This window comes from Andrena cerasifolii, chromosome 1 (genome assembly GCF_050908995.1).
Source record: "Andrena cerasifolii isolate SP2316 chromosome 1, iyAndCera1_principal, whole genome shotgun sequence".
Lineage (NCBI taxonomy): Eukaryota > Metazoa > Arthropoda > Insecta > Hymenoptera > Andrenidae > Andrena > Andrena cerasifolii.
In genome coordinates, this window is record NC_135118.1 from 17,759,577 (window position 1) to 17,786,934 (window position 27,358).

Consider the following 27,358-nt stretch of genomic DNA (forward strand, 5'->3'; position numbering starts at 1 on the left):
ATACAATAATGTTTAAATTTATAATTTACATTTCTTTGCCTAATGGTCATTCACTAGTTCAATTACTGGTTGGTTTATCCTACTTAGATCGTAATTTTATTTCCTCGTGTCTGATCTCTTATTTATTCTTATTTTTAGTTATTAATAACGATTGAATTGTTAGAAAGTCAACTGTCTAGTTTTAATTTTTGAGTCGCAATAATTGATACACGCTGTGGCAATAAATGTACTTTTATACCTATTCTTGTTTTTCATTGAATATTTTCAAAATACTTAATAGGTGCACAAGATGTTTTAATTTAATGAGAAATCCACAATCATCGATAATAACTGACAATTAAAACCATATAAAAACTTAAAAAAAAAACAGACATTCCAATTGATATTTCTGCTTAGGGTGCTAATCATTGTACAGTTCACCCTACGTATTTCTCTATTCATATTAATACGCAACGTTTCGTAATTACTTGCGAGCAGACTATTTTCATTGTCCCCCTTGGTCCGACTGAAATTGCCCACCGCGCAACCACTCCATCTCGGACGCAAGCAGCACAATGGTGCGCAGGAAACGAGCCGAGTCACACCCGAGAACCGCCATAAGCCCCGAATGACCTCACCCGTGATTTATCCCCTTTCCTCGCCAGCTACACCCCTGGCCGCGACTAATCTCGACGCTATCGAAGAATTCCTCGCGCTCTGTCGGGAAAGAGGTGAAGGAACGGTTAGGCTCGATCAGGAGGAGGATGGCAGTCGGGGATACGGCGTTTTTCGAAGGGGAGCGGGTCGCTTCCCTAGCCTGACTCGACGTTTCTACTCCCGTCAGAATTTCCCGGCCTTATACGGGGAAGAAGAATTGACGATCCGCCTTCCCCGATAATTGAACCCTTCGAATTGACCCGCGATCGTTATCCTTTGGCAGCGTGATCCTAGCACAACCACGACCAGGATAACGAGGGGGTGGCCGCCCTCCCTTCCCCTTCGCTTCACTGAGACAGATCGATGGAGAAAAAAACAGTCGGGCATCACGCCGGCGGTATATTAAAAGGGATTATCGCTGGCCACGCGGAGTCCGGAATAACGCAATATTGCGAATGCTCCGGCGAGCAATTTGGAGATTTAGGGTGGCTTCAATTGAGATCTATTGTGACCGATAAAGCACACGAAACCGTTCCAGCTGTGTGTTCTTAGCGAAAGGAACTGTGTGCCCGTGACACGAAATTGCGGCCAGTAAAGCTCCTTTGGCGCTCGGATGCATTGAATATAGTATTTTGCTGGGAGAAACTTGAATCTCGGGCTTTATTGTTACTTATCGTTTGTTGGGTGGCGTGGTAAGTTACAGTTTGATGGGAACTATGGGATCTTCTCTCCTTATAGTTTATAACACATAGTTCATCCAGTCGCTGTCTTCCAGAGATCCAAGTGATTTCTATAAGAATGACTTATGTGCTTCGTTAAACAGAATATAGGAACATATTTTCTCTTAAGGGGTCAGTCCACTGTGTCGGTTTGAAAAATTAAGCTCTTTTTGAAGATTTTTTTCTGCGTAGATACAACATATAATGCGATAAATCTTTTTGGTATTTATTAAGCTACTCTTATATTATACAATAAAATTAAAAGATTTTTTTTTTAATTTGTTTTAAAACTTTAAACGCGATTATCTGAAAACGACATTTTTTCAACTGATGCAGGTGATTGCAAAACAACTATTTCACCAATCAGTCTGAAATTTTTACACGTTATTCAGCACATCAGCGGCTATGACCGGGACTAGGATTATATTTACTGATAAAGAATTAACAAAATGGCGGACGTTTGAATTTTAAGTGTCGAAAAACGATGAATTTTTTCAAACATTTTGCCTTGTAAAAAGTATGAAATGTTAAAGCAAAAAAGGATTTCGTGGTCCCGACAATAGCCACTGATGTGCTGAATAACGTGTAAAAATTTGAGGCTGATTGATCAAATAGTTTTTTTGCAATCACCTGCACCAGTTGAAAAATGTCGTTTTCAGATAATCGCGTTTAATGTTTTAAAATAAATTAAATAAAAATTCTTTAAATTTGTTTTTCGTATAATACAAGAGTAGATTAATAAATACCAAACAGATTTATTGCATTATATGTCGTATCTATGGGGGAAAATATCTTTAAAAAGAGCTTAATTTTTCAAACTGTCACAGTGAACTGCCCCCTTAAATAACTTTTCGTAATATGGGGAACAGGGGGTTGCTTTAGGTGGTAAGCTGCTATAGCTCGTTGCAGATTTATTTGAGAAGTAGCCTGAGATTAGAGTCTCGCCATCGTAGAACCGCATAAAGGATAATCTGCTGTTATGGAACGAGAAGTTAAATCCGTGACATACGAGTGAACCCATACATAGCTGTCAGAACAGCACGCCAGAAAAGTTCGGAACGAGAGCATTTTTCTTCGAAAATGGCTGGGCTCATGAGTCTGAATGGCCATAGGTCATAAGTATCGGTGTACCTACCTGTCCGTGAACTATCGATTCGTGATGTTTAATTTCTCGCGAACGCGACGCATCGGCACACCCTATTTCCAATTATCGGCACAAACTTATCGCATTTCGGCCAAATAAGTGCCACTCGGATTGGAAAATTCCTGATGGCTAGGAAAATTGAATTCACACGGTACTACATCTGACACATCTCTCGCTGACTTTTTAACGACTCGGTATAACTCACAGTTTACAACCATCATGAATTTAAGAATCATATGAGATTATAGAGCAGTTTGCGTCAATAATATGACGAGGGGATTGATTTTCGCTCCCGCGATAAAATCATAGGAGCTTGGGTAGCTTGAAATTGGCTAGGAGCTGCCCTCTTCAATTTCCACAATTTCGATATTCTCCGATCCCGCGAACCCTTTAGATTATTCCAAATAGTTTACCCTGCTTTGTACTTAAGCACTAAGAATTTAATCCTGTTGGTACATCCATTACTCCTGACGTATCGACTTCTTGATTTATGCGTCATATTTCCATGCACGTGTCTCTCATAATCCTTGTAATTCTATTGTCGATAGCGTGTAGCTCGGCTACTATCAATAATCCTGCCACGAACGAGAGATTGAACGACCCAACGTTGTCAAGGTACACGCGCGCACACGAAGAGTAATAGTATGCACGCTCAAAATGCTGTCTCAGGCAACATTATCGGGACCTGACAACGTTATTATAAAGAAACACGTGAACGGCAATGTTGCGAGCGCGCGGGCGGTAGGAAGAAATTACAGGAAAGCATTATCCCGCTTATCCCTCGTTCTTAGAATTTATATGTTTACGCGTTCAACCCCGTGTTTTCCATTTCATTATCCCCTGCATTCGTCGCGATACACATAGCACTTCCCCGAAACAGAATCTCTCATAAAACTGCACAAAGCTGCGAAAAGCGTGAAACGATCGTTCCCGTGCATTCGTCCTATTTCGCCCGTATCGCAGTTGCGCTTTCCAGTGACAGCGGCTCGATAAGTGTAGTCGTAAAGTCACCCCGTGAATGCCGCTCGAAAAGCCCAGCGCGCCCCCACTGACAAAAGTTTCACCTCCCTTTTATCATCGCCTGCATAATTTACTTCGTTCCGTGGGCCGCGGTGTAAATAAAACGAGACCGCCTGCCTTTCGAGGTCGCCCCCCTAGTCGGCAGGGGGCCGCGTTTTATCCGATAATCCGGTGACGGAAAGTTGAAACGTCGAACGGCAGCCGGCCGTCGGCGAGACCCTCTCGCCACGGTATCAACGACACCGGGATATTTCCACCGATCGTGTTATCGGCACTTTGCCCGAACGCAGATAGATCCAATCTGATCTATCCTAGGGAAATTGCGTTTCACGGGCTGGCCCCGGGGGGGATTTCGTTTTGCGGACACTAGTTCGCGAGGCATCGATGAGCGACGCGCGATGAACGAACAGTATAGGGGTTGGTCGTTAGACTCGTTAACTCCTAAGGTGGTGAAGGGGTTATACCTAGTCAGGCGGCCGAAAAGAGGCGAATATTTGTGATTTTTTTTGAAGAAGCGGAAGCGTATAATTTTACAAAACTTTTTGCGTTTAAAAGAGCAACATTTAAAGAACATTTGGTAATTTTTTCGTAGGAAAATATTTACGTTTATAATAAAATAACAAGCGACTGCAAAAATCACGCGAAAAAATCAGGATTTCAAATTTAAATAGCCGCCATTTTGTTTTAAATTAATATTTCGGAAAATTCTCTCCGTCAATCTGAGGATACATTAATATACTAACGAAATCTTTTTTGTTTTTTGATTTTAGATAATCTGCTTCCGAATGGCAATGCTCACCGCAAAACCAAATTTTTAAAAATGCTTCTTAGATGTCGCTCGTTATTTTATTATAAACGTAAATATTTTTCTACGAAAAAATTACCAAATGTTCTTTAAATGTTGCTCTTTAAACGCAAAAAGTTTGGTAAAATTATACGCTTCCGCTTCTTCAAAAAAAAATCACAAATATTCGCCTCTTTTCGACCGCCTGACTAGGCATAACCCCTTAACAGAGAGAGTAGAGGGCCGTGCGACGGAGGAAAACATTAGCAACGCTACCCGAGGGTCGTGTCTGCGCGAAACAGGTATACTCTAACGTGGAATGCAGTGTAAATAGCGTGCTTGTCGAACGTAACAACGAAATCGAAGAAATGGAAGACTGATCGCTCAGATCCCAGCAGCTTCCATTTAGAGACATCGTTTCCACCGTAGCGCAGTTAATGCAACTAAGTTGGAAGCCCTCGAAACAGAAACTAATTGCAAGCGTCGATGGCAATTCGCACGTTCGCGTTATTGGGTCTCTCCAAACTCTAACGAGACGCCATCAACCTGTACTTCGCAGGTCGTACCACGAACGCTACCCTTGCGACTCAACTTCCTCTCCGAACCCCCTTCCAGCAATCATTATTCGCCTGCACGAAACGAATTATCCTTGCTGGCGGTAAAAGTTTCCCCTCGTCACTCAGCAACGTGATACCGCGCCTGCAGTAAATCCGACTGGATCGCCAGGAAATTAGGTTTCGCAGTTTCGTTTCCCTCTTCTCCTCTCTTTTTTTTTCTCGCTCAACGAACACGACTCTCCGTGAAAATCAGCCGATTCATTCGGCTTAACGAAATCAACGGGGCGAACTTCTGACCCGCTTGTTGAGAACTTAAATCCTCCCTCAATTCTACTGACCATATCGAGTACAAGTTTCCACCGGCTGATCCCGGGCCAGTTGAATCCCGTTTCTTAACAAGCTCCGCGTCGCTATCTTTCTCGGCTCGGCCTGAGCCGAGGCTTTACCATTGGCAATTCCGCGAGTACGTCCCTGGGAAGCTTGTCTTGAGTTTCGAGCAAACAGACTCGGGATATCCAGGCGATACCAAGCTCCGTCCTGTTAACGCTAGTTCCCCAGCTGTAAACCTGGACGAGCTTCGCTACAAGGTATACAATTTTCGTTCGCGGTATTTCTCCCATTCGGGTCTCACTGTCGGTTCGTCTGCGGCATGCTCCTCCTTGCCGGGGAACACGTCTGGTCTCGAGTTCCTTAATTATTTGGGTCCTCGGGACAAGCGAAGCCTTTTGCAGTGGAGTTTTAGTTCACTTTAGAACCACAGTTACGAAACTCCTTCCTCGTGCGCAAGCAGTGTTCGTTCTCTCCCTAATTCCTAGTTATTTCACCCGGATTTTATTTTAATAATGTACCTTCACGCCGAGCGAAGTAACTTCATTCGTTGCTAATCAATTTTAAATATACACAGGAGAGATTCGGGGAATAAAATGGCCCCGTTAATGGGCTAACATTCTAACTTGCAAGTGGAAAATGATTTTCCGTGGGAATTTCAGGCGAAGTTAGTTGTCGCTCACGCCATCGGGTAGTAGAAAATTACAGCAGATCGATAATGAGTCGCGCTGCACCGTGGCGATGCATTTTCGCGAACAGCGTTGAATTGAATTTACCGAAACACAGGTTGGCTTCGAATGAAATACACCTAAGTAACGCCGGAGATCCCCCTTTCCACGGGAATTTCGAGAATAAATTGAACCCTACTCGTAAACAAGTTAGAGGCGTCTCGCAGAGGCTGGCTCGGAGCACACGCTGATGGCGTATGTAAATTTTCCACGTGACTGGCATTTTCGGTATATTTACACTCGTCGTTCGTAGTGGAGAGAAATGGGCTGCCCCGTTAGCAGGCGTCGCGACGCCGAAAGATTTCCATCGGTAATTCCACGAGGCGATATAACCTTTCCCACGTACGGTGAAGAATGGCGATAATAAAATCGATTCATAAAAACAAAAGAAAACGGGTAACGACGACGAGTCTCGGGGAGGCGGGTGGAATGCAATTATCGCGGAGCTAGTTCGTCGTTCGAAGGGTTACTGGGACCGCGAAATCACTTTATGGCCGTTGATTTTACAAGTATGTATTCTTGAACCACCGAACACCCCCGAGTTGGTTTCCTGTAGCTGGCTAATTTTTACAGCCAATGCTTCGGCACATGGACGTAGTAAAGGCGACACAGGGGTGGGCGCTTGCCCAGGAACAGGTAACAGGTAATAAATTAGTGGTTTGTCCAATATTAAATTAATTCATTACAAAATAAAAGTAAATTTAAATTCTGAAGTAATTCCGCATTATACGACCACGGTTATATTAATTCCTAACCACGTACATAAATTCCAATTTCGGTTTCACTATTTATTGCCCCTCCCTGAATGAAATCCTAGCTACGCCCCTATCTGGGAACCCAAGAAAAATACACGCGAGGCACAATTAAGGATACATTCTTATGTGATCCCTTCAATAATTTAGTTTTTTTTTAAGAAAGACAAGGCAAAAAGGCTTTTTGATATTGATTTATACATATTTTAAGATGATGACATTTTTTTATAGTTTTTTCTGATTTAATCCCTACTAATATATAAAAGTGAAACGTTGCCCGTTTGTTTGTCCTTCTTTCACGTCTAAACGGCTGAGCGAATTTCAATGAAATTTTTAATACATATTACGTACGCCCTAGATTAGATGATAGACTATTAATTTGTTCATTGAGGCTTTTTTATTTCATTATAAATAATTCCCGGGTGAAACCGGGTAACGGGTCAACTAGTCAATCAGCGGAATAAAAAATCGAAAGTGTTTCTTAAAATATATGAGTATAATTATCGTATTACCAACCGTTATTGCAGAATAATGAAAATTCGATGATTGGTACATGATGTAGTAAAAGTGTCCTGAAACTGGTAATTTTTTATGCTGAATAAAATCAAATTGAGTGGACCACCTTATGAACGTTATTAAGACGATAGCGAGTTCATTTACGAAAAAAATCCCGAAAAAATTTCGAAATCCGTCAATTAGTTCTTTCGTTTTTGTGTACACCGTTTTTTATCACCGTCGCAGTTAAAGCTACTTATTCGAGATTAGGTACATCGGAGAAAAAATAAAAAAAAAACATTTTTGATCATCTTAAAATATGTATGAATCAATACCAAAACGACTTTTTACCCTGTGTGCCTCAGTTCCCTTTAAAAAAAATCCTAAATTTTGGATGGAATTACTCGAGAATGTACCCTTAATAAGATTTTACGTTCAACTCATCTATTAAAGAACTACCAATAGAAGAACACACCACTTTGATTCAACACAATATTTCTGTATCAACTGCCATTAAATTTCACCGTAGAGATCCAACTATGTAGTATGTACGCCAGCGACGTTAAGTTGAAGCGTGAGGCGTGTAGGAACAGTTCTTGGACAGTGTTTGTGTCGAGTAATCCATGCAAGATCGATTGAACGACGGCAATAACAAAGTAGATTTGGAGTGTGTAAAAAAGATGGAAAGAAGGGGCGGTCTAAAATGCCCCACCGCTTGATAGGTTTCCGTAATTACCAATTAATACGGGATTACACGGCGTGGCGCGGCCCTGTCAGCCAGCCTGACGAAAATCTCAATAATTAGCTTCGTTGTGATTCTGACGCTCCAGATCCTCGCACGAAATTATCGGGCGTCGGCTTAATTGAGGGCCCCGTAATTACTTCCAGCCAATCTTATCAGCGTTCCGCGGGCAGGCACGGTCGATTGTGCCGGCGCAACTTTCGGGGCGACCGCTCATAATGAGTCTCCCTCGATTCCGAATCGAGTTTTCCGTTGTTGACGGGAAACACGTCGACTGCGCTTCCTTCCTAACCGATTTCCCAAACGAGCCGATTTATCTCTGAAAATATGAGACGTCCCTTTGGAACGCTCGTGGCTGGCCAACCAGGCGGTTGACCGTGCCGTTTGAAATCAGGTGTCCGGAGAAACAAGCGAAATAAACATGGAAATTTTTATATTCGGTTTAGAGGTGTGGCAATGAGCAAAGAATCTTAATATATAAAGCAGAAAGTTTATATGTTTGTGTGTTTGTCGCCTAAAAACTTCCGGACAGTAAACTCTGGGCTCGCGAAGTGTGTCTCAGCTGATTATGCCTGGCTAATCCAGATGAATGTGACTATTTTCACAAAAAAATTAATAAAAAAAAATTATTTTAATAAATCGGAATCTAAATCCCGAGCGAAGCCGAGTAGTAAGGTAGTATTCAATAAGGAGTGTATAGATACATGTGTAAAATACGAAGTAGATTGTGAAATTTTTATTATTACTCCGAAAAGATAGGGTGGGCACGTGAGTTCGTAACTCATTTCGTAATCTAACGTCAGGACAGACGCACGTGCGCGAAATTTTTGCGATACACCCATTACAACCCTATTTCTTTGCGCACAGGATCCCCGTAGAAAAGAATTCTCGATCACAAGTGCGCTCCGCGTTACTCAACCAAATATTCGAGGCTCCACCAACGACGCAGAAGAAGTTTCCAGACAATAGAGCTACTGTAACAGAAAATGTAATCTTTTTTTTTGCAGTGTCTTCCGAGAAATTAGTTACTTCGCCCACGAACCGAGGGTGCCGGCAAAAAGCAACCCCCTTGCAACGAGCCCCGGTTTCGTCCCGTATCTCCAGCAATTAATTACAGTGCCACCGGAAAATCAAATTTCGTCTTCCTCCGCCGAAACATAGAAATCGTTATTTAGCCGCGAACAAGCACACGCGCGTGCGCGCCGAAAGAGAATTCTCGACAAAAGTAAGTGTCTTATCGTCTTCTGCAATAGATTCGTGTAATCACATAAACGAGTAACCTCGACAATCTTGGAGCTGCGAGTGTTCGAAGGATGACGCACAAGGAGCACCAATCAAATCCAGCTGTTCCAATGAAACTGATGCAATAGAATCTTTGATAGAAACCCTCCTAGGAATGTAAGGATTAAACGGCACCGCGACAGATTTTACCTGGAAACCTTCGTCAGCAATCGCGTTCAACGATGGCCACGGTGCGAAAAAAATCGCGAGCTGCTGCAGCGACGCGAACGATTCTGCTAGATTGATCGATCGCTCTGGACTTGCCGTTAGATCGTTAGAAGAATTCGCGGAGAAGCTTGGCGGTAGCTCTCTGAACGGGAAGAGAGAAGATCTGTAAGACTTTTAACGAGCTCCAAGGGTAGCCTCGTTGAAGATACTCGACGGGCTCAATACTCTATTTAATTATCGACTCGATTCTGAAGATTCGGCTTCATCAACGATTCCTCGAGTGCACGATTAATCGAACGGCCGCCTCAAGGTATTCCCCTCTGTTCGCGGCTGCAATTTCGAAGGCACGGACCCAGGTCGGAAATGGTTTCATCGTTACTTGGACCGTGAACCGAGGTAATCGTGGAACAGGCGGATGCTACAACGCTGAGTGACGAAGAAGAGGAGGAAAGATGCGTGTCGAGCGCCTTCTGATCCTCGGCACGCTCGTGATCTCCACCAGTTGCGGGTGGAGGACGGCGGACGGGGAGGTTGGAGCTCACGAGTCGTCGAGAAATCGCAATGGCTCTCTGCCGATGCTGAAAATCGGCTTAATAGTGCCGCACACCAGCTTCGGCGTGCGTGAATACACGAGAGCCATAACCCGTGCCGTCTCCAACCTCCACAGGGGCCACGCGAGGGCCAAGGGCCAGACCCGGTTCACCTTCCTGGATAAATACAGATTCACGCAGGAAGACGTCAAGGTGTCCAAGATGAAGCTGACGCCGAGTCCAACAGGTACATAAAATCAAATTAACTTACTGTAATGCGAGGTAAGCCACTGGAAATTGGTGTCTTAGAATTTATAGTTCTCGACTGGAAGGGTGAGATGCCTGAAATAAAGCGACGTTTTCGAAAGGCGGCACAGTCCATTTGATTCTATTTGTGCAAGTAAATTGTACAAGAGCTGAGATAGGAGAGTATTTATGTTCGTGTGTATAGGTTTCTAAATTGTTTCACTTCTTTTAGTGTGCGGAATGTTAAGGGGGGAGCGAGCCCTATTTGGGACGCTGAGTAAGGTGATTCTTGGGAATTTTTTTCTAAGAAACTGTGCAGCGGATCTTTTCCAAAATTTCAGGGTACTTTAGTACACATTCAAGCAAGAAAAATTAATTTTTTCGTTACAAAGTGTTCGGTAGAAATGGAGATATATGAACAGGTTCGTTAGGACTCGCGCGCCGGAGTTGCAAATTTGCAATTATTAAAATGGTGGTTCCAATTCTTCACTGAATTAAAAAAACCATGATTTTTCTTATTTCTAGTATAATTACAGTGTCAATGAACCTACCAAACGAAAAAAAAAGAAGTTAAAAGTTGGCAAATTGGTGGGACTTCAAAGATAAAGTTACGATTCTGCCCCAAGATATTTCGTACTATTTATGGGAAAAGAGTTGCTCGATTCAAATTATTTATCAAAGTTTTAGGTCCATCGACAATGTGATTATACTAGAAATAGGAAAATTCTTGGTTGTTTTATTTCAGTGAAGAATTGGGGCCACCATTATAATCGCAAATTTGTATCTCCGGCGCGCGAGTCCTAACGAACGTGTTCATATATCTCCATTTCTATCGAACACTTTGTAACGAAAAAATTAATTTTTATTGCTTGAATGTGAACTAAAATACCCTGAAAGTTTGGAAAAGATCCGCTCAACAGTTTCTTAGAAAAAAATTTCCAAACATTACCTTATTCCTAGCATGCTAAATAGGGCTCCACCCTTAAAACCGCGAATTACGATGCTTCTATCGGTGTTATTTCCTGCAATACCGCTGAATCAGCAAACCTGTCTCGATTGTTTCACGAACTTCGAAGATTCAGGAAAAGAATGTCCCATAGAATTTGGCTCTACCCTCGAGCAAGACCGAATCGCAGTACATATGTACATCTATGTACATATATGGCGCGGTGATCCCGAAAACAGAAGAATATTGCCACTTTTCTCCCGTGTCCCTCGACGACGCACACTCACGTACCATCCATAGAAACGGTACTTTTTCTTCGTTTCCTTGGACGTCGAAATTAACGTTCTGGGGGCACGTTCCTCCGAAAAGTCTCCCGACTGGTCAATATGTGTGGCTTAACGTTCTACTCACATGAGCCGACGATGACCTTGCCAGATACGTATGTGTGTGTCTGTGTGTGTGTTAGCTTACGAAGGGTGAACGTGACTTGGAAACGTGGAGCATCGGGTGACGAATATTTTTCTTCAATCCTGCTTGCTCGCGGTGTTGACTTTACTTTCGGGGTCCCAGAACGTTTCTGCCTTCACAGGTACCGCAGAAATCATCTTCCCCGGCTGGCATTGTGGGTGGAGCCATCTTCGCAACGTATGCGTTCAATTTGAGGGAATCCTGTGAGGATACCCTGAGATCTTTCTAAGATCCCTGCACTACTACGAAAGAAATTGATTGTGTTGTAACAGGAGCCTCTCATAAACGTCAGACCCCAGAGGTATCTCCCTTTGATGCGTCAAGCACTAATTATTTGGACATATACCACAGCCGTATACTGACAATTAAACTGACTCGTGAACGTTAACATCGCATCGCGTAACACAGTTACATATCGTGTTACTGAGGCAACCTAGAATCTGGAACTAACAGGTCGTACTGCGTTTGGAACAAAGGAACGTTGGAACTATAGGGTGCTAGGTCCTAACGAGGTCCATTCGATTTCCACACGCAGGTCTTTCTACTTTATTAATATTTGCATTGCGTACTTTAGAAACTTATTGAACTCGATATTACTTTTCCATCATATTGTTCAAGCACTAATTCCTGTATTTGAACAAAATCGTCGAGAAATAAGGGAATCACTGGCCCAGTTTTCTAAATTATGATAAATTAATCGAGATATTTATACATCGCTCAGGAGAGTGGATGTTATTGCTGTTTTAATGGGCTGCGCATCAGCTTCGCGAGCTTGGAACAGAGCTACAGGTGGACAAACTGAGACAAAACGCCTACGGATCTTCAAGAACGAGACGCTGAACTGTTTTGAAGGTACTTCTCCTTTTTAGAGCGTGTTTACGCTCGCGGCGCTAGCTTTCTATGGCGCTGGTTCCACTTGTAAGCCTGTTTCCCAGCTTGTTAAACGAATGCGAAAAGACATTCGGTCTCACGAAACTTCACAAATTACTAATGTGACTATGTTCTTTCCGAGTTTCCAGATTTTGTATCCCTTCTATCTACTGCAATTGAACCTCGCAGTCTCGCACAGCGCATTGTTCCCTTTTAGCAGCTGCTCAAATTGAAATAGTCTAATTTTAATATTTCAGCCACACCCTCTCAAAGTGTTGCGCGCGATAAAGAGATCTTTGAAAGAATATTTTGATCGGTTTTAATTCTAAAACACAGGGACCAGGCAAGCTGTATTGTACAGGTACCATAGTGGAAGGGAGATGCGTGCATCTTGTCTCACATCTATGCGGTTTCCGTTGTCGGAGTTTCGGGACTCGAGGTTAACTGCACAGTGCACAGTGATTCGGGACCATGGCATTTTCGATACCGAGTCCTACGACACAATTGTTGCCCCTGTGTGCCTTGATGGCCGGTGGATCCTTTGAAGGTATCATAAGTACGTATACGCTTCCAGCACTTTGCTAATGTCTCCTCGCACGTCAGGTCAGATTTGCGGTTACGGCACTTTTGAGACTTAATGGTCCCTACTTTCGTCGTGCCTTTGGGTCGTCGTCTCCTAGCGGTCGAATTCGATGCTTCGTTAAAAAATAGAACACGGTAGGGGCACCACCCGTCAAAAGAAATTGCACCGATGTTCCACTCGTTTATTCTGGAAAATAACGTTGCGCGATATTAGCAGGTCAGTTCCTGGATGAGATGATAAAGCAACTTAGCAACGAGACAATTCTCTTCTGCTTGATTCCATTAATATTCCAATCCCCCTTCGTCCCTTCCATCGTAGCAGTTCGTTGATGCATCCATGGGAACCCTGAGTTCATTACCCTAATTAATTTCTCTGTGATTAAACTGTCGATGTACAGGCACGTCGATTAGGAAACCTCGAAACGCCACTTTGGAGGACTCCGCTTCCGTCAATCGGGTAGTTAAAAGGGCACGCTAACGCCATTCTTACCCTTCGCTTACCATCCTCTTATTCACTTACTCCGCGTCTCTATTTAGTCTTGTCAATTCCTCTGCACTTAGCACTCCGATACGAGAATGGTAATTACGCTACAATTCGATAGCCGAATTCTATTCGAAACACGTTCCCCATTTACGCACAGCCGGATTCCGTGAGCGAATTACCTTTCGCGGTGCAGTTGTTGACCAGACAGCTGATTGCTTTGCGCGCAACTATTATAAACAATACAACTGTCAATGTTCAAACAACGAACGGGCAGGTTGTGGCTTAGGTCCACATTCCACGGTATCGTTGCAGTTTCGTTATCGTGCATTGCAATGCATCCGGCGTTGCAAGTTGTGTATTCCTCGTACCTACTCTCAATTAATCGATGTACACTTTGCCCTCCAATTTCAGCCTTTAAGCTTCTCTCGACCGAAGCCATTTCCTGTGGTCGACGCACTTCATTCGATTATCTAATGCCATATTTTTCGAACGCTTCCAAGGAAGTTTACAACTCTACTAGCCTGTAATCGACAACTAGCCTATCCGGCCTATCACTTCTTTCGCGTTAATTAGTCGAGAGTTTAATATCCGCTCTAGTCACGTTTCGCGACCAAATCGCTCCGCTATATTTACTCGAGGCTCGTGTGTTCTGCGTGCAGACAGCACGCCATAGATGCCCGCCACCTTGGACCAAATGAGTTCCCGAACTTGTCGAACAAAGACGAAGCCCCGTTTTAACTAGCGAGGATATTGAATCGAATTTGACACGTGCAAAATATGGGGGCAATGTAGTGGTACTTTATCCGTCGCTCGTTCTCTCCATCGCTTTTATAATTAAATTATATTGAGCCCTTTCCCCGGCTGGGCAAGATTTATACAGGCGGGATTATATCGGATCAGCGTGCCTGTCGATCTACACATCCAATATCATCGCCCCATTAATATAGATTTTGGGTTACCGCTTATTGAAATGACTGTTTACCCTAAAGGGGCTATTAAAACATTGCTACACCGCCTCTCGAATGTAAGTAAATACAACCGACATTTGGATAATTCGCGATAATACTGAGCAATTGTTTATTCAGCTAATGCTTGATTTTCTGCTCGTTATGTTCAGGGTCAACAGTATATCAATCGCTTAATACACAAATAATGTATGTCCACTTCTTGAAATTTCAGTCTTTATATGCAACAAATAGTTTTTGACTGTTTCTGTATGCTGTATAAAAATCACATTTATATCTAGTACACAAATCTGTGAAAAATAATACTTTTCTTCATTTTTCTTCATTGTTTAAAAGTGGACGTACAATATTTGTGCACTAAGCCATCGAAATAAGTTTAAAGGGTCGCAAGTCCAGACAGCAAAATGGATTTCTTAAGGGAACATTCATCAAATCACTCAAAAAATAGTAAAAATCTTTAGTATTTTTTTTTTTAAAGTATACAACTTGGAGTAAAAAAACTTCATGGACTTTATGAATTTGAAACATAATTATTTCGAGGACAAAAAGATATCTTACGCGCCACCAGGAATTGAATTCATGCCTTGAAATGATTTTCAGATCTTTGGATAACACAATAGAAGTGTTTGAAGCAACTTGAAGCAACTTTGTATTAAAATATTTAACAGTAAAATTAGTGGCATTCGATACTCATATTAGTTCTTCAATTGGCATTCGCATTTATTTTGTCGAATTGAAAAATTTATTTTTGTGGTTTTGGCCATAAAATCGCGAAATTTCCCCACTGTGCGTTCGGAGGTTAAATCGCTTCTACCGTTGTAGATTTATTTCTTTACGAATTTCGTCTTATAACTTTTACCGAGTATTCTTCAGAGACTATACTGTAGAAATATGCAAAAAGGAATCGATTTCAGAAAAATTTGAATGAGACTGTCCCCTTAAAGCGATTTTGCGGGCGAGGTAAAGAAGTTTGAGTTGCTGAACTGAGTTAGCAGAGTAAATTTTCTTTACTAAATACATTTCCATAAACTTGTGATAGTCACTTATGCTTTATAATCCTATCCAAAGCGACTACGCGTGGATAAGCCTTAGAAACACTGATTGGACGAAGGTAAACACGTCTGATCAAAGACTGAATTACCCCGCGTCTGCGGTTGACCACGTCTCCAATTGCTCATACATTTCCAATTCGAAGGTAGGAACGCTTCCTGTTTGAGGTGCAACCTGACGATCGTAGATGGAAGCAATTCTCGTGGGCAGAGCGTGCTTCATTCGTAGACGTTACATAAATTCAATGTAGGTGAAGTGAAAGAAGAAAGTTGTTGAATGAACGGACTGATGAAAAGCTTATAACTTACAATCACAAACAAACTCACATGGTCAATATAATATTTAAATATATCTCATGTCACAGAGAATCAATCCACAATTCAGAAACTCGCGAGTTTCGTCAAACACTTTCCCCTTCCAAATATTCAATAGTAAAAAAAAATACATGTAATAATAATCAATAAAGAAGTTAATTAAATGAGCCTCGTTGAGACTCATTCTGTTATCGTTCACACCCATACGATTCAGAACGAAACGTAATTCTGTATAATTAATTATTATAACGTCATTCACGCCGACACTCGCTGTGCCTATTCAGAAATTGTCAACGGCCACGCAGGGCCGGCTGAATAATAGATATTGTTCAAAGATTTCTAATGCTCCTCAGTTCGGCCGATTCGCGCCGACCACCGGTGAATGTTGCTGATCGCTGGAAGTGAATCTTTCACGAGAACGTTCATGCACCCATTCAGCATAATATTGTAATCAGTAACACCGGTACGTGTTAATTTCCCGGCGTTAAACATGCAGAAATTATTAACAATTCACTGGCTTACGAGCGTGGTCCATGAAACTACGGTTAGGTGCAAACGAGCGTGCTAAAACTGAACGAATTAGTGCCTCGGTACACAGAGCGAAACGAACGGAGTTCATGTTCGGGATTAAATAGAAAATTCTGCGATGTGGGTCACGTTCGCGTCTGACCGTTCCATAAAATCACTTCGAAAGGATTGGTGGAATGGGCGCCGTTATAGTAACGGTGATATAATATAGACGATGGAAGATAAGGGAAATTTTATTTCTCCTATATGAGATCGCGGTACGTATATCCGAGCTTCGGAGGAGCCAGGGGAATTTCTCCGCCATAAATGCGGCGCAGGAATGTGCGACACGTGCGGCCAGACATACCACTGCGCTATCAATCACTGTCACAAAACAAAAACTAGACAAATACCATCGAATTATGGGAGTTGAACTGTGGTAGGTCAGAGATATAATAAATACAGTAACAATACGAGGTGATGTTAGCGTATAAATCAAAACGATTGTTTTAATTTTGGAAGGACCTTTCGGTAGGTGGTACTCCTAACTCTCCAGTCTTTCCAGTAGCAAATTTATCGCAAAGCTGGAAACTAATAGAATACAGAAAATTCAGTAAATGTAAGTGATTGATCGTGTCATCCAGTGGAATCACGACGATCGAGGAACTATAAATGAGAGCAGAATATATATGCAAACTTGTGAATGTATTCAAAGATTCATTAGAGTTCGAGATAGATTACATTCTTGCCAAGCTTCGAGCGGCGCATAGCGTTCCACTTGCATACGAATCGTGGACTTATTTCTTTATTAAAATTTCTTCCGCTTCAATAAGATCCGACCGCGGGGAATAACCGTCGTAAATAAGACGTGAAATTAAGAAGCCGTCGCAAAGAATAACGCATCAGGGAAGGGAACAAGGACATGGTGAAATGGGGTCACGCGGACATCGGGGTGTAAGCACCCCGTTTTGTGAAACGGGTCAAGACACGGCCGTGGCTGAGAATAACAGTCGCGATTTTATGTTTGCACTTCCCGTTTACAAGAATGGTAATTCTCAAAAAGCGAAACCAAATCAATTGACCTGGAGCCTATTCGCGCAGAGAAATCCTGGGATCCCAGCTGTTTTTTAGATTCCATTTTTATATTTTTCAGTTGTTAATAAAGTAATTTACGTTTTTAAAAATTCTCGAAATTCTCAGGGTAAGTTATAACTTGATATATCAAATTCCGGGAGTTTTAGAGTCCACAAAACAGCCGGAATCCCGGGATTGAAATCCCCAGATGCACGGCGCGTTCCTCTCACTGTGAACTTCCAACATATTTTCATTTCTAACGCCAGAAGGAATTAAGAACAAAGAATTATCCCTGTTAATTAACTTATTAAAGTTTCCGTCTCGAAGGGTGTAAAGTTACGATCTCAATACTTCCCCCTTCAAAGCAAACAATTTTTTCTTTTCATACTTTTTCTTGCCACCAACAATGCTAGGGGAACGCCCCGTAGTCAAGGTAAGACTTTAAGACGTTTAAGATAGAAGAAAGCACGAGGAGATGCAGAATTGTTAGCTGATGATATTATATAAGGAAAATTGAACTGAAGAATATCAACCTGGAACTTGGATGCACCTTGCCCTGCGAAAAAAAAGTCTCGCGATTTTTATTATTTATGAAGTGCAACCTGAATCAGAGAAGGAGTCCTGGACTCTTCACCGCGGGAGATGCAGTCCCGACACGTACCGAATAAGGCAATCTCCCTTCGTTCCCTTTCCATCTTCATTTTTCTTGGTTGATTGCTTTGCTTCGAATGTGTCAAATCCGCCGAGTCGCAGTTTCATTGGGCTGTAAAATTGATCGCAGCTGATCAACCGAGGCAGCTTGGCGTGCTGACGCGGGTTCAATTTATTTTTTTCCAATCGTAATGTTTATCGTGGTTGTATATACGTAGAGAAGCACGCGAAGCACGGAACACCTCGCGCGCAACCATTTACTCTTCGTGTCGTTAACCCCTCAACGACCGACCCCTGAAACGAAAACTTAACCGCGAGGCCCGGGTCCACGGAACGAAAACCTCCACTGTTTTCCCGGGCGGTATAGGAAATACGGCTCTAAGGTCCGTAGGGGACACGGAGGCGGGCGACCAGTGGAAAACGGAGGGTCCGTACGAGATACGGAGGTGGGCGACCAGTGGAAAACTTACAAGGAACACTATTCAATTGATGATAGAATGGCGCAGATATTTTTATATAGATCGAAAGTATATGTCACAAGGGTCATAAAACTGTAAACTAAAGATGCTCCCAAAAGCAAGTCTGACCTTGAAAAGTCGGCAAAGGTGGAACCGGGGAAAGAAGAAAAATGAGGGAAAGAGAACGACAAATCCGTGTGTTCAAATTTAATTATCTCTATTATATGAAAATACATTATAGTAAATGACTGATAATAGATTGATAGATAGTAATTAGAAAAAATTAATGATAATACTAATGAAATCACAACAGTGGGTAATATTAACCATTACATTTATGATAATCTTGTCGACAAAAAGGTTTAAAAAAGTGACTGAAGCAATAATAAATTTCACAATGACTGCAACGAGCGAGCACTGTTTCTTTCATACCTTGATCAACGAGACAGTCTAAACATGTCACTGACATCATTAATATTATCATTTATTATCATTAATTTTTTCGAATTACTATCTATCATTAATGAATTATCATTCATTTACTATAATGTATCTTAATATATAAAGCAGAAAGCTTCTAATATGTTTGTGTGTTTGTCTGTTGCCTAAAAACTTTCGACCGATAAACTCTGGGATCACAAAATGTGCCTCAGCTCATTATGCTTGACTAATCCAGATGAATGTGACTACTTAAAAAGAAAACTAAACAAAACTTTTTTTTTTATAAAATCAGAATCTAAATTTCGGACGAAGCCGAGTATTAAAGCTAGTTTTCATATAATAGAGATATTTAAATTTGAACACACAGATTTGTCATTCTCTTTCCCTCATTTTTCTTTTTTCCCCGGTTCCACATTGCCGATTTTTCAAGGTCAGACCAGCTGTTGGGAGCATCTTTAATTTACATTTCCGTGACCTTTGTGATATATACTTTCGATCTATATAAAGAAATCTGCGTGATTCCATCATCAATTGAATAGTGTTCCTTATTAGGGTCCGTACCAGATACAGAGGTGGTCGTTGAGGGTTCAAAGAACAGCGAAAAATCGCACTGGTAGACGCGATACTTAATATTCCACCAATAACAAGGTTTCTGTACACTTCGCGTCAGTATCATTTGACTTTGATGAAGCTTCCATGGAAGTGAACGGCTCGACAGAATTTCTGTGGCGTTTTGCTGAACCGCGCGAGATGGCGAGAACGACTGATGATGAGGATCGACGTACACTTGTGTTCCAGCGATCCTGGACTCGCTATGCAAGGATTTCCTGCCGGTGAACGTGTCAGCCATCCTGTACCTGATGAACTACGAACAATACGGCCGTAGTACTGCCAGTGCTCAATACTTTCTGCAGTTGGCTGGCTATCTAGGAATTCCGGTGATTGCCTGGAACGCCGATAACTCTGGATTAGAACGGGTGAGTTGGTGGCGCGCGAATCAGCAGTTTTCCTCTGCGCCTTGTTACACGGGTGTTCGCTGTACACGCTGGACCGATTCAAACTTGTGCACTCTTCTGCAAGCTTCTTATCGCGCTTCGCAGTCAATTAGAATATCATTCCTCTTTATTCCGCGGAAGCGACGATGTCCTCCAAACAGGAGAACACTTACAATTAGATCAGCGCCAGATGTAAAAGATTTCGATTTATACATTCGTCGGTACAATTGCCGAAACAACGTCCACTCTGTAAACTGGTCCCAGCAAGCTTCGAACCGTGTGGACGGGGCGAAGATCGTCCCCGAGACATTTGTTCGCTGCTTGCTGTGTGGGGCGAAGTCGGACGGTGTAGTCGGTGTAATTGTGTTACCGACGTCCGGACAACTTGCACGAAGGGCCACCGGTTCGTGATGCTTTCAGAAAGCCTCGCAGAGCAACCTGCAGCTGCAGCTGGCGCCTTCGTTGGAGCACCAAACGGCTGCGATGCTGAGCATCCTGGAGAGGTACAAATGGCACCAATTCAGCGTGGTAACATCGCAGATAGCTGGACACGACGACTTCGTGCAGGCAGTCAGAGAGAGGATCTCGGACATGCAGGACACCTTCAAGTTCACGATACTGAGCGCCATACTGGTCACCGAGGATCGCGACCTGTTGGAGCTGGTTAACAGCGAGTCCCGGGTGATGCTCCTCTACTCGACGAGGGAGGAAGCCACTCACATCCTCACCGCAGCTCACGATTACAAGATCACCGGGGAAAATTACGTGTGGGTGGTCACGCAGAGCGTCATCGAGAACTTGCAGACGCCCAGCGAATTTCCGATTGGGATGCTTGGTAAGTGACACTGCTCAGTTTCCTGCCACAGAGCGAGCTTTTCTAATGAGAGAAGACGGGCTTTACTAAGGGACTTTTTGGGTAATGAAACACTCGATCCTTTAACGTTAACATTTTCACTTTTAAGATATATTAACACAGATGCGAACAGTTGAAAGCAGGATGCTCCGCTAGGACATCCTCCCTTCGGATGGCAGAGCTTTCGGTTCGAAAGCGTTCAGATAATAAAGGTCCCACCGTGCTTTGCGTATTTCACTAGTTGACAGATAGGGATTGGGGAATCTCGCGTGAGAAATGCAGAGCAGCTCGCTAGAATTTCATAGGGCATTCGTAGCCGTCGAAAAATCAATCAGGCTATTCTTCAACCGCAGTACGCTTACACGGTAAAATCCATCGGGCTGGCATTTCTCAACTCCGCCGTCTCGAGGCGCGGAATGGAGCCGAGAAAACGTACACCGTCCGGCGAATTCGCGCTGGACCGAATTTCCATGAATTTATTCCTCCACGAGGGGGAGGGTCTAGCCGCGGCGGAATCTCGAGGAAGGCATCAATTTCCGATTTCCGTGATTCTCGCCCAGACTCTGAATGTCCTTTTCAGCGGCCGGCCACTCGAAATATCGAGCGGCGCTCGTCCGCGAGGGTGACTGATAGAACTCCCTCTTCCACGATTAAATTTAAATAGACGGAGTAAACGTTGACCTCCGCGGCTTGGAACATCGAAATTATAGGTATGCACCTTTAAAAGGGTGCTTAGTGCGGAAACCCATTTCGTCGAATTTGAATCACGGCAACTACGTTCCTCGGAAGCCTGCGATACAAAACGATCTCCTCTTGCGAATCATTCCGGCAGCTACGAAATAATATTTCCCGACCGCGTTATACTTAGCAATATTTAAAAGGATCTTTGCGTGGCTCTGTTGGAACTTTCCGCCTCGTCCCACGAAAGTATATAGCGTATAATCTTTCCAACTGGTTTTGCAATTGAGAATCCTCATCGTTTCCGATGGCCACGAGCTTCTACGTTCAAACGCGTTGGATTCCGTAGCGTGGGATAACTGGCGACAAAAAAAATCACATCTGTTCGTTATATCCGATGAAAAAACATTCTGTAACGACATCGTTGCTGGTCCAGTTCGCGGGGAACGCCATCGAAAATTAACGAAAAAAATTTGATCCCCAGGGAGACGAGCGGATGATGTTGAAAGAAAAAAACTTCTTCAGCTGTCCCTGGTGGGAACGGTGACATCCAGAAGCTGGTTCTATTTGTATACATACAGCGGCTCATCGATTTTCAAAGCCGTCTACCCTCGAACTTGTCATAGGTGTATCATATATCTCTCGTTTGGAGACCCGAAAAGTGGAAAGGATTGGGCGCGGGAACAAATGGTGCGAGTTTAGATCCGCGAGCGTAGGCGTTGAATTTCATTCAACGATATCTGGTGGGCTCTACCGCATGGATAGGTAATGTCGTAAACTAGTGTTTCTGCTTGGAAGCTTACAAGGCGATGCCGCGATCTCACTCTCACCGATTGGAACGAACGTGGATTTGTAGAGTGACTCGAGACAAGATCGACGGAATGTTTAATTGCTGCACAATCGCCCTTTAAGGGGACTACTTAAGCAGTCGAAAAATTGATTTTTTTAAATTGCATTTTCCGAAAGTACTATCTTTTCTGAATAAAATACCGGTTGGTTTGTAATAAAATTCGCAGAATTGTTGATTTGGCAGCTGAAAAGGTCAAGCGGTAACTTATAGCGTCGCCTTTGCCCAGAAACTTTAAACGCGGTTTTCTCGAATCTTTTCTCTCTTGGGCTTGCCGTATTTGCGAATGAGCGAAGGTTCAGACCGACGTGAAAAAATTACAGGATGTGGAAAACATGTGCCATCTCCCACGCAACCTATTATATGGTCCGTAAAAATTGAGATTTTTATAAAAAAAATAAAAAAATTGCAGATTTTTAGTAACCCACAAACACGACCGAATTTATCTGAAAATAGTCGCCGTTTTTCGGCCACCGATATAACAATTCTGTTTTAATATTAGTTTTTATTGGTTGCGTGGGAAACTACGGGTGTAACAAATTGAAGAACGTTAAAATGTTTAGCAGTCAGCAGCGCGATTTTTAGAGCACATGTATATTTTATATCAACTGTTTTTAAATCTCTATGATAATAATAAACATCGGGCAAAAGGATAAATATGGATTTGCTTCCATTTCTTTACAAATACATTAAATAGGAAGCGTTTCTTTTGCGGAAAACAATTGCCTAGTCCCCTTAAGGGTGTGAAAACTAACACCACTTGTTCGCGTATAACTTCTAAAATACAAGAGACAGGAAAAAAAGTTTCAAACAAAAGTTTAATGTTACAATAAGCATTGCAAACTAGCGTTAACAAAATTTTGAGAAGAGTTTGAAGAAGAAAAACTTTTTTTCAAAATTTTGTTAACGCTAGTTTGCAATGCTTATTATAACATTAAAGTTTTGTTTGAAACTTTTTTTCCTTATTGCGCTTATTGCACCATTACTGTTCTATTGGCACAATTGTCTTCTGTCTCTTGTACTTTAGGAGTTATACGCGAAAAAGTGGGAGTGCCTATTTAACTTTGAGGTTAATTTTCACACCCTTAAGGGGTGATTGCCCTTGTTGGGTCGAAAAATAGGTAATTCTTTGTGAATTTTTTGTACAAAAACGGTTTGACAAATTCATTTGAGGTTTGGCAGGCTGTTTTATTGTATCTTGAACTACTGCTCTGGATGTTTTGTGTGACGATGAAAAAAAAACATGACAGATACAGAGAGAGCGTTGAAAAATAATCAGGTGGCCCTGGCGTTGACGTGAAATACTGTACGGGTTATCCGGAACCAAAAAAGGAATAGAGATTCTTAAACTATATGAATATGGGCTATGAGTGGTACTAGATTTATTGCCGTATCTGTTACCGTTCCTTTTTTATTTAAAGTAATTTTCCCGATTTTGATGCAAAACTTTCTCACACTCAAATCAGGGCGCTTCATCTTCTTCAAAAGGCTGCCATTTTAACATTTTTATTTTTCTTAATGCATCTAGTACCACCCCTAGCCACATTCATATAGTTTAAGAATTTCTTTTCCTTTTTGGGTTTCAGATAACGTACAGTACTTTCTGTCAACGCCAGGGCCACCTGATTATTTTTCAACGCTCTCTCTGTATCTGCCACGTTTCTTTTTCATCGTCACACAAAAATCCAGAACAATTCTTCAAGATATAATAAAACAGCCTGCCAAACCTCAAATGAATTTGTCGAACCGTTTTTGTACAAAAAATTCACAAAGAATTACCTATTTTTCGACCCAACAAGGCGCAATCCCTCCTTAAAGGGTGATTGTGCAGGAATGAAGCACAGTGTTGTTCTTGCCTTGAGCCACTCTATAAACCCACAAAGTTGCGTTGCAATCGGCGAATGTGGGTTCGCGGTGTTCCCTTATTAGTATGCCAGCGCAAGGGACTTTCGAAACTGACGTTCTGTAACTTACAAACAACAGAGTGTAAAGTTTGGGAACCACATTTAAATTTTCGCCAGCTTATTCAGGAATTATTCGGATAAGTCCTGTCTGTCAACTAGGGTAGGTGCCCTTGTGTACCTGTTTCGAGACTGGCCCTCGCAATCGAACGCAAAAGGTATTCTGGTTTCGTTTACGATGCAACACACGTGTTCCTGTTTTCATGGTTTCCAGGGGTGCATTTCGACACGAGTACCGAGAGCCTGGTAAGCGAGATCACGACCGCGGTCAAGGTTTTCGCGTATGGCGTCGAGGATTTCCTGAACGATAAGAAAAACGAGCATCTCAGCCTGAACACTCAGCTCAGCTGCGAGGGAAGCTTCGGGGAGTCTCGCTGGAACACCGGAGATCTGTTTTTCAAGTAATTACTTTTCTTTCGACGCGCAGCGCTGCTCGACCCGCGAGAACAATCCTGGGGTATTTTTCTTTTAAGAGAAAACAATTAAAGGGGGATACAAAAGAAACGTAATAGACGGGGCGTGAAATCATTCTTCACCGTCACAGCGCAAGCAGGTTGCAGATGGTAAAGAGTATTGCAAATATAAACTACTATGGATCATTAGCGTGTATACTAAAAGTATGTGTCGCAGAAGGATGCATTATTACCTGTTTGAGATATTAATTTACAGGTTACTGACAGTTTCGAATCTTCTTCGTGCTCTAAAATGTTCGATTCATGGTGTCCGCTAGATACCCGCGGCCATTTGTTCAGGGTTGAAAAAGAAATTTGAATCGCGTTGCGTGGCAGCTTCTAAAGTGAACACCCCGTTTCGTTTCTGTGATCAGGTATTTGAAGAACGTGTCTATCGAGGGCGACCAAGGGAAACCGAACGTGAATTTCACGCCGGACGGCGTTTTGAAGGCGGCGCAACTGAAAATCATGAATCTCCGTCCCGGAGTGAGCAAACAACTCGTTTGGGAAGAGGTGAGTGCTGAAGTTGCATGTGTTTCGCACGCCCATTCGGAACCGGGTTCTCGCGCTGCAGAAGTTTCCGTTTCATTTTTTCCATTTTTTCCGTTTTCTTCTCTTGTTTAGCGTAAACAAATAAAAATTCAATAAATCTGTAGTCGTATATAATTTTGCTTTCTTCTTTGTTATTATTTCATGAATGATTATGTGGGTCATCTCTCCCAAAGACGCGAACCATCCCTTCTAACGGCGAGAGTCATCTCTCCCAGCACCTTAGGAGAGATGGTCAGATGTCATGACTTCAGTTTTCAACCCAATTTTCAGCAAACATTGTCTTAAAGCTAATATCGACCAGTTACTCTGAATCCGCATAAAATTTTGAACATTTTTGCTTTATCCTCATAAAATAAATAATGTCAGTATTAATTTTAATAGTCATTTTATATTAGTTGGGCCAACTGTCCTCAATTTAACCTAGAACTGTAAAACTGTAGATAGAAACAGAAAGATTTTAGGAATTAAATAAATTACTCCTTCGCGGCCAGCCAGACTTTCAATATTCAAGACCGAAGGGCCACTGTAAAGCAAACGAACGTCATAGGCTGGCGAGCATTTCGCCTCGCGTTTGCACGCGGATTTACGACGCTTAACCGCAAAATTGCGGCGAAATTCAACCAGCGCTGGGGAGTTGTTGGCGAAATTCCCTTCGGAGTGGCGTGACAACCGCGAGCGTTCGCGAGCAAGCCGTGAATAAACGTTCGAACGCAGGAAAATTAATGCGACCGCGTCGTTATAATTGCCAGCGTTTGTAAGTTCCTTCGCAACCAGTTAGTTAACCGGCGGTGATAACTGTGATAAGTTGCGCGCGAAGTGGTCGATTCATGGACACAGTCGAAAATTGGCATGATTTGAACCGCACCTCGGAATTCCTGTCATCGATGAACCAAATGCACGGTGTTAGCTAAATGTAAAATACACCCCACTGGCCAACGTCGAAATTTGGAAAATCGATTCAAGGTTAAGCCATGCATTATGAAAATAGTCAACTACCTATGCATTCTGTTAGTCACACTAACATTTCAAAGTCGTGGTAGTATTAATGGGTTATACTGAACAACCCCTTCACAGTGTCTCGTTAAGGGTATACTCTCGTGTAATCCCTTAAAAAATTTAAGATTTTTAAAAAAAGAAACTGTAACAGTTAAGGTAAAAAGTCTTTTTGGTATCGATTTATACATATTTTAAAGCGATACAATTTTTGTTTGTTTTTTCTTCGACGGAATTTCGAATAAATAGTTATAACTCTGGCGGTGATAAAAACACTGTGTAAATTATATTTCAAAATAGGGTCATTTGAAATAAAAAATAGAAACTTCTACTTCAAAGTAATGAAAATTCGATGATTGATACATGTTTTAATAAGAGTGCTCCAAAACCGGTAATCTTTTGCTGGATAATGCGGAATGAAATCAAATTTCGTGAACCAAAACTTGTGAAAGTTGCTAATATGATAGCGAGTTCATTCACGGAAAGAATCCCGAAAGAATTTTTGAAATCCGTCCATTAGCTCTTTTGTTTTTACGTACACCGTCATTTTATCACTGTCAGAGTTATAGTTATTCAAGATTACATCGGGAAAAAGCAATAAATTTTTTTTATCGTCTTAAAGTATGTATAAGTCAATACCAAAAAGACTTTTTACAATTAAATTTACTTTAAAATTTTTTAAGGGATTACATGCGAATGTGCCCTTAAATGAGCACCAGTAAAGTTTAAACATTATTTCAATCCTGATCCTTAATTGCGAATTAACTTACTTACTGCAAATATTTAAAAATTTTGCAACATTTAAATCATTTCGCGTGTATTATTTGTCGTTACAGAAACTTTCTTAAACGACTAATTGCCCCGAAATTGTTTACAACGACCGTTTTGTTGACCACTCCACTCTTCGCAGTTAGCGACAAATTTATGCAGCACGCTAACTTTCCTCGATCACAATAATCCAGCGGTCACGTTTCCTAGACTTTTACCATCCTTCCAGAACTTTGCCACAAGTTTTAACGATAATATTAAGTTACTCAACTTTGATGGGGATTCCTTAAACGATGTTCAGCAATAGTTTGTCCTTCGCC

At 42.1% G+C, this 27,358-nt stretch overlaps 1 protein-coding gene across 10 annotated transcripts in view; it reads left to right on the forward strand.

Moving 5' to 3' along the window:
- The window catches only part of Nmdar2 (glutamate ionotropic receptor NMDA type subunit 2), a 265,424-nt gene that overhangs the window by 175,296 nt on the left and 62,770 nt on the right, over positions 1 to 27,358 (forward strand). For 9 of the 10 annotated variants that reach the window (XR_013085217.1, XM_076810952.1, XM_076810972.1 and 6 more), the window contains 4 exons: positions 19,738 to 19,916; positions 20,355 to 20,769; positions 24,488 to 24,674; positions 25,100 to 25,238. Coding sequence is in view for 9 of the 10 variants with exons in the window: in XM_076810952.1 (XP_076667067.1) it covers positions 19,738 to 19,916; positions 20,355 to 20,769; positions 24,488 to 24,674; positions 25,100 to 25,238 (920 nt within the window). In the remaining variant the exon portion in view is untranslated. Of the gene's footprint in view, positions 1 to 9,040; positions 10,131 to 19,737; positions 19,917 to 20,354; positions 20,770 to 24,487; positions 24,675 to 25,099; positions 25,239 to 27,358 lie in introns of those variants that run through there. The other variant, XM_076810993.1, reaches the window with a different exon arrangement.